Consider the following 8,415-nt stretch of genomic DNA (forward strand, 5'->3'; position numbering starts at 1 on the left):
TACTCTTATTCCTACTGCTGTTCATCATGGCAACTCCTGCCCAAGTGATATGACTCTGTATCAACTACTACTGCTAATACTACTACTGCTGCTGCTGCTGCTGCTGCTGCTCAGTCAAGACAACTATGTCAAAAGTAATTTCCCACTCTATATACTCCTATTACCACTGCTGTTCATCATGGCACCTCCTGCCCAAGTGATATGACTCTGTATCTACTACTACTACTACTACTGCTGCTGCTGCTGCTCTGTCAAGACACCTATGTAAAAAGTTAATTCCCACTCTATATATACTCCTATTACCACTGCTGTTCACTGATACCACTGATAGTTAATTTATCCCTTAACTACCCCCATTTGTGAGGGTCGGGGTTTTCCTTTAAAGTCCCATGCAAATCAATGGAAAATGTATGTTCCCACATAACTTCTGTACGCCTGGAGATATTTCAATAATACCCGCTATACATATTACTTATATGCCAAATAAAAATATATAACAGTTAAATTAACCCTTACCAACACCCTTATATAAAAGATGGGTATATTTATATTACTATGATTTTCCTCCCCAAAAGGTTAAGATAGGAAGACCGGGCAACGCCGGGTATTCAGCTAGTAATAGTATAAAATGTTTTCGGTTATTATTAAGCTAGATGTGTTGATGTTGATGTTGATGTGTTAGATGTGAAGTTAGATGTGAAGTTAGATGTGTTTAAAAAACTAACAATTTCAATAAGAAATGAAACCTTTGCAAAATATAACATTTTTTATTAAAAAAAAAAAAAAAAAATTAGGACATTAACTTCTGAAGCTCTGTCACCTCATCCATGTTTTTCGCCAGTTGTTGCACCAGTTGTTGATTTTGGCGCATCAAAAACAGTATCTGCTGCTCATTTGCCATTACTCTCTTCGTGAGGTTTTTCATGGCAGCTTGCTTCACCTCTAGCTTTTTTAGAACTGTTAGGATATAAGAAAAAAACATTTGGATTTCAAAGACCGTTACGAAAGATTATTTTCAGCCATAAAAATAATAAAGTCTGACTTAAGAGACTCTATGAAAGAGGATCTGGCAGAGGCAATTCTCTTCCTTAGAACTCTACATTGCATTTATTTGCATTTGCTAAGCCTAGAACTACATTTCAAGATTAATATAAACCATTTCTAGGTTTTTCATATTTTTTTTTTTGGGTTCATTATAGATAAGCTTTGTTTTGGTTCTAAAACAGCCAAATAATGTGGTCTGTATTTTTGAACTGTTAAAGATCATGTTCCTGATGTTTAAGCCTGCTGCTACTATCCAGTCACTTGATTGTTTTCATTGTGTTTGTCTTTTGCTTAAACTGTGCAATACAGTAGACTGTTGGCTTCCCAGCCAGTAGTCCTGTGGTAGTTTGCGTTTCTTTCCCTCAAGGAATCTATAAAATACATTCGCATATTAATACAGAGGAGTCGGAGTCGGGGAGTCGGGGAGTCGGAGTCTGAAGTACATAAAACTGAGGAGTCGGAGTCGAAAAATTTATCTACCGACTCCACAGCCCTGCTTTAAATGCTGTCCATTTTTAGAGCTACATTTTATTGTTGAAATTTTATTAATATATGTGCACATATTTACCCTCCTGATTGACGGTATAATTAACCGTCTCATCCTGCTCCTCTTCCTCGTCACCCACTACTCCACCAGAAGTTTCGGGGGGGGGGGTGCAGCTCCTCCTCTTGCTCCTCCACAGGAACTGGGGGTGGTGATGTGGATGGCCCTGGCTGCTCCTCCTCATCCCTCTCCTCCTCTTCCACATCCTCCTCCTGCTCCTCCTCTGCGGCCTGTCGCCTTGTGCGCTTGGGGCGCACAGTTGGTAGCGGAGCTCCTATAATAACACAATGTTCATATATTATAAAAATGTTTTCTAATGACGTATGCAAATTCTGTGTACTCTACTGTATTGTATATGAATACAAATTAATTTATATAGACAGTTAACCAATGGGACAATGTTATATTAAAGGGTCTTGTGGGCACTACAGGGGACTGAGCGTGAGCTGGGCTGCCACCATGGTAAAATGAGCTGTTTTTGTCTCCTTTGTTTTGTTCAGACGATCTCATGTTAAAAAAAAGTACTTGATGGAGTACACAGGATTACTATAACAACCCCACGCCTAACACAGGAATTTAGTGGGAATCTATATATATAAAACTCAACGTGTGTGTGCATGTATGTATGTATGTTCCACCATCACGTCCAAACGGCTAAAGATATTTACATGAAACTTGGCACACAGGTTACTTATATGTCAGCCACAAATATAGGATTGGTGGTTTAACCCATACCCACCCCCATTTGCCTTGGTCAGGGTTTTTCTTTAAAGTCCCATTCAACTCTATGGGAAATACATGTTATTTCATAACAGCTGTAGATATTTCGATAACACTTGGTCACATGTTATCTATACGTCCACTTAAAGTATAGGATCGTTAATTTATCCCTTAACTAACCCCATTGGTGAGGGTCGGGCTTTTTGTTTAAAGTCCCATGCAAAGCAATGGGAAAAGTATGTTCCCACATAACTTCTGTGTTCCTGTCTGCTGTCCCATGTTTTTTTCCAACAGTACTATGAATACCTTGGCTGGTGGTGATATATGTTACAACAACATGGCGTCTTGGTTAACAACATCTGACCTTACATTAATTACATATGACCTTCCATAACTGTCCCCAAGGGACCCGGGCTGGCTCAACGCGATTGCCACTGCGCTGACAAGCCATTCACCTCTGCAGCTAGGGGTTCGGATCCCGCTCTCGGCTACATGTGAATTGAGTTTGGTGGTCTCAGCTCGGCCCCCGGTGGGTGTGCTATGCGAGGTAAGCCTGCGCTTAGTATGCCCACCTCCCTCCCACAAAAACCACCACACTTACACACGCACTCGCAATTGGGTTAACATGCACGCACTCTGACCATGCGGTCTCTAAAAAGAGAGGCGAAGGACTAACGGGGCTGGTTGAGCGGGCAAATCCTCTCACTCCCTTATAGGGAGTCCCTCTGCCCCGTGGGGCTTCGAAGCGGAGCAGGTAGGACGGTCTGTGTGGGAGGACCCCCTCACACCCGCCATTGCCACCCGGGGCATGGAGAAAGGTGGCAGATTACCTCTGGGGGAGGCCTGCCTACTCCCAACTCCTGCAGTCCGGCTCCTCTCTCGAGTACACGCACAAAATACACTTTAGGGAAAAAAAAACATAACTGTGACCAATAACTTACCAGGATGATATTTATTCCGGATACGCCTGACCCGGTTCATCTGGCGCCTCTTCAGGTCGGACCACTTTTTGAGGATCGCCATGCGAGTGTGTTCTTCGCCTAGTTCCTCAATCAGGGAGCTTATAACTCCCTGTTTTTCTTGCTGCCTCCGCAGCTCATCGTATCCTGTTTCCAGGAACTTCTGCAAGATGAAGAACAAAGTATATTGTAATACTTTTGTTGACAGCCTTATGGATATATGACATAAATGTATGCTATTCAACAATTGGAAGCATTCTCGCCTTATTAATCAATGACAGGGGTAACATGACAGATTTTATATACTGCCATTTCCGTCGCCACCTTTTTTACATAAATATAGCAGCCATTATCATTTGCATAATTATGAATATATACTAACTTTTAAACTAGACTAAAATGCAGTTGAAGATAATGAAATAACAGTGGTCAAAATACTTACACAAATCAGCAACTTTTCCTCAGATACAGTGAAATTACTTCCAACCATCTTGCTCTGCGATTGCGTTGCGATCATAAAGTTGGAAACTGGCAAGGGTCCAGGAAATGGTCGCGTGTTGTTCGCGTGTTGATTGCGCTGCTTGGACCGAGATGGGTCCATATGGCTTCGGCTGTATGGACCACAGTAACTCTTTTCCCTGTCAGGAGCCTAACGCCCCGGGGGGTCAGAGACGGGACCTTTTCGGAGGACCACTGACGTATGCAACCGTCGCAGTTTTTTGTGATGTCACTCTTTAGGTGTGTGCAAATTTTTCCTTGCACCGGGTGGAGTTTTTGGGTTGTGTTTTGCACGCCACAGGCTTTTCAACAGAAAATAACCAGCTGGAGGCAGAATGGTTGCAAAACACTACGGGTTTGTTACCTAACTCTGGGTTTCAAGACCAGTCCACCTCCAGCTGTTGCAAAACTACTACTCCCATCAGCCACGGTCTGTCAGTGCATGCTAAGAATTTTACTTTTGCTGCATCTAGGGTGCCACAGTTTAGAGACCCGTGCATAAAGGCCTGAAAAATGTGGGCCTGCAGAACTTACAATACTAGAAGTGCCAGCATTCCCAGGCATGCTGGAAGTTGTAGTTCTGCAACATCTAAAGGGCAATATGTATTCGAACGTCCTTGGGCCTTGAGGACACTGAAGTCAGGACGTTCGCATACGTCCTATGTCCAAAAAAATTTTAAATTCATTATGCTAAATAACAAGGAAAAGTGCCTAAATACACATTTGCCAACCAGGGTGTCTGCAGCTGTCCAGGCATGCTGGGACTTGTAGTTTTGTAAAAGCAGGAGACACATTTTTGGTTAAATACTAATATCTGATCATATATACTAACTTTTAAACTAGACTTAAATGCAGTTGAAGATGATGAAATAACAGTGGTCAAAATACTTACACAAATCAGCAACTTTTCCTCAGACTTTGAGAAATTGCTTCCCACCATGTTGCTGTAATATTGGGAAACTGGCAAGGCTCCAGGAAATGGTCGCGTGTTGTTCGCGCAATTGCGCATGCGCGATCGAAAAATCGCAATCGCAATATGTATTTTGGTTAAAATATCATACATATTCGATTTCAGAGTGCTGCTACAGCAGTTTTCGAAATATCTGCAATAAATTTCGCATTCGCATGTTGCGATATTTCGATAAAATATCAGGAATATTCTGAGCCAATCAGAGCGCTCCTCCAGCATATCTCGAAATTGCGCAATAAATATCGCATTCGCATGTTGCGATATTTCGATAAAATATCAGGAATATTCTGAGCCAATCAGAGCGCTCCTCCAGCATATCTCGAAATTGCGCAATAAATATCGCAATCGCATGTTGCGATATTTCGATAAAATATCACGAATATTCTGAGCCAATCAGAGCGCTCCTCCAGCATATCTCGAAATTGCGCAATAAATATCGCATTCGCATGTTGCGATATTTCGATAAAATATCACGAATATTCTGAGCCAATCAGAGCGCTCCTCCAGCATATCTCGAAATTGCGCAATAAATATCGCATTCGCATGTTGCGATATTTCGATAAAATATCACGAATATTCTAAGCCAATCAGAGCGCTCCTACCGCAGTTATTAAAAAATCGCAATTATTTTCGCATTCGCAATAGCGAAAAATCGCATTCAATTAATTTCGATAAAATATCACGAATATTCGAATTTAGCGAATATATCTCGAATATTCGAATATATATTCGAGATATATCGCGAAATCGAATATGGCATATTCTGCTCAACACTAATTAGCAGTGGCATCATCACTAAAGTAGCCTCCCTACATAAAGTAGTCTAGTCTGCTCATATACCCACCAACAACCTCACCCACACCATGTCTACAAACGTTCCTAATATAGTGTAATGATAACATCTAGAGAGCCACAGAAAATATTAATAGGTGCCAAACCCATCCATTGGCTGCTTGCATTGTTACTAGTCCCAATGGCTCAATGATAAAGTCTAGTCCAGGGGTCTTTTTACTATTATGTATAAAAAGAGAAGGGTTTGGAGTGCAAAAAACGTGAAGCACAAAAACAGAGAACAGCTTTATGAGAATACCAGCAGTGGCTGACTATTTAGCAGCAGCCTCACAGTAGCATGTTGTTGTGCTATTAAAAATACACTATTGCGAGTTGTAGTAATACAACGCACCTAATCACAAAAATATGTTTTGGTCCTTCTTATGTTGTTCTGCTCAGTGTAGTAGTCTATCCTTGAACTCTTATATAAGAACAAAAGGATGAAAAGTTTTTGAGCCCATATCCGCATTTACACATGATTTCAGAGCCCCAGATATACATACTGTAGTTGTAATGATATTCAAATGATGCGACGTCATGTTGTAAGTTAACATCTGTCATACAGATATATAGACACACAAAATGTCTTATTGATCATCTCCTTAAGGTATAGAATCCTACAGAGACAATGAAGACTTTACTGAGCTTTCTTGTTTTACTAATGTGTTCATCAGGTGAGTCTTAATGTGGCATTTTTTTCTGATTGTATTCATTTTCTAAAATAAAATATAATTGTAGTTGGATATAACATTATGTCATATATTTTTCAGGTGTGCAGTCGGCAGAACAACTTACCCAATCAGAGCCAGCAGTGATAAAGCCGGGGAACTCTCACACACTGACCTGTACAGCTTCTGGGTTCAACTTTGCTGGCTACTGGATGGCATGGATCAGGCAGACCCCTAATGGACCACTGCAGTGGTTGTGTGAGATTAACCCCAACAGTGGCACCAAAAACTATATTGATTCTATTAAAGGAAGCTTCACAGTCTCCAGAGATAACAGTAATAATGTATTAAATTTAAAAATGGATAACATGAAAACCGAGGACACTGCTGTGTATTACTGTGCAAGATACACAGCGACTGAAAACATATCTTCCGTTTAACAAAAATGTATCACTGCATCTCATGTTCTATCAGTAGAGGGCAGCACACATTTACAATAGTGATTTATCTATAATATCCTGTTATTTGCAAGCAACTTTGTCATTTTACTCATTTTATTTTCAAATGTTATGTATATTCTCTGTATTCTTTAATTGTACGCATTAGGAAATTATATAATGTACACCAAAGAAAGGGTTCATGGGTAACAGAAATACAAGTTGCATTTGAGATAAAAGGAGAATGATACAGAGATATTACACATATAGGCCGAGAAGTAATTAACGTGACACCTATTATGGTTATATTCTCATATACTCATATATAATATAATCATATTTTAGTTTCAAAGGTTATGTCTCTTGTGGCATTTTTTTCTTTTAACCACTTGACCTCCGTATGATTTAACCCCTTCATGACCAGGCCATTTTTTGCAATACGGCACTGCGTTTCTTTAACTGACAATTGCACGGTCATGCAACACTGTACCCAAATAAAATGTATGTCCCTTTTTTCCTGAAAATAGTGCTTTCTTTTGGTGGTATTCGATCGCCTCTGCAGTTTTTATTTTTTGCACTATACACACAAAAAAAAGGAAAATTTTGAAAAAATAAATATTTACTTTCTGCTATAAAACCTATCATATAAGCATATATTGATTGTAGACGCTATAACTCTTGCGCAAACCAAACTATGGAATATTTTTATTTATTTCAACTTTTTTTTTACTAGTAATGGCGGAGATCAACGACTTATAGCGGGACTGCGATATTGCGGCAGACATTCTGACACTAACTGACACTTTTCCAACTTTTTGGAAACCAGTGACACTAATACAGTGATCAGTGCTAAGAAATATGCACTGTCACTACACTAAAGCCACTGGCTGGTAAAGAGTTAACATCAGGGGCAATCAAATGGTTAACTATGTGCCTAGCCAGTGTTTCACTATTCTGTGTGAGGTGTTTTTACTAGGGGAAGAAATCAAATTTATTCTCTGCTTTGCAGGGACACAAATTCCATCCCTTCCCTCCTGTCAGAATGGCGATCTGCCTTGTTTGTCTCTCTGCCCAATGATCGGCAGATACCGGAGGACACCAGGTCCCGTGCACCCGCCAATGGGTTTTACGTTGTGTGTAATCACAGCGAAAGCGAGCTACCGGCTGTGTGCATGTGTGCCCCCTACCCCGAAGTGTCGGATCAATATACATGATCTGGCGCACAGGTGCTGTCCTGTGGTTAACATAGCATCAAAAAATTATACAATGTATTAAAAGGACCATGGGTAACAGAAAGCTTTGTTGCATTTGAGATGAAAGCAGAATGGTATATTTTACAAAAGAGAACTAATAACTGTAGAATCTACTGGGGTCTGATCAATACCTATACAGAACATGGCAAAATGAAGGCTGAGTAGACACATTCACACTGGGTAAGTGGTACTAACACTAATGCCGCGTACACACGGTCGGAATTTCTGACAACAAATTAGATGTGAGCTTTTGGTCGGATATTCTGACCATGTGTAGGCTCCATCAGACATTTGCTGTCGGAATTACTGACAACAAATGTTTGAGAGCTGGTTCTCAATTTTTCCGACAACAAAAGTTCTTGTTGGAAATTCCGTTCGTCTGTATGCAATTCTGACGCACAAAAATCCTACGCATGCTCAGAATCAATTCAACGCATTCTCTGAATCATTGAACTTAATTTTTCTCGACTCGTCGTAGTGTTGTACGTGAC

The 8,415-nt window shown here is 40.4% G+C and overlaps 1 gene segment (V, D, J or C); it reads left to right on the forward strand.

Moving 5' to 3' along the window:
- Positions 1 to 6,096: 6,096 nt before the first annotated feature.
- LOC120940742 lies at positions 6,097 to 6,951 on the forward strand. The segment is given in 2 exon segments: positions 6,097 to 6,240; positions 6,337 to 6,951. Coding segments are annotated over 2 exon segments (384 nt in total).
- Positions 6,952 to 8,415: the final 1,464 nt, after the last annotated feature.

This window comes from Rana temporaria, chromosome 1 (assembly GCF_905171775.1).
Source record: "Rana temporaria chromosome 1, aRanTem1.1, whole genome shotgun sequence".
Classification (NCBI taxonomy): Eukaryota; Metazoa; Chordata; class Amphibia; order Anura; family Ranidae; genus Rana; species Rana temporaria.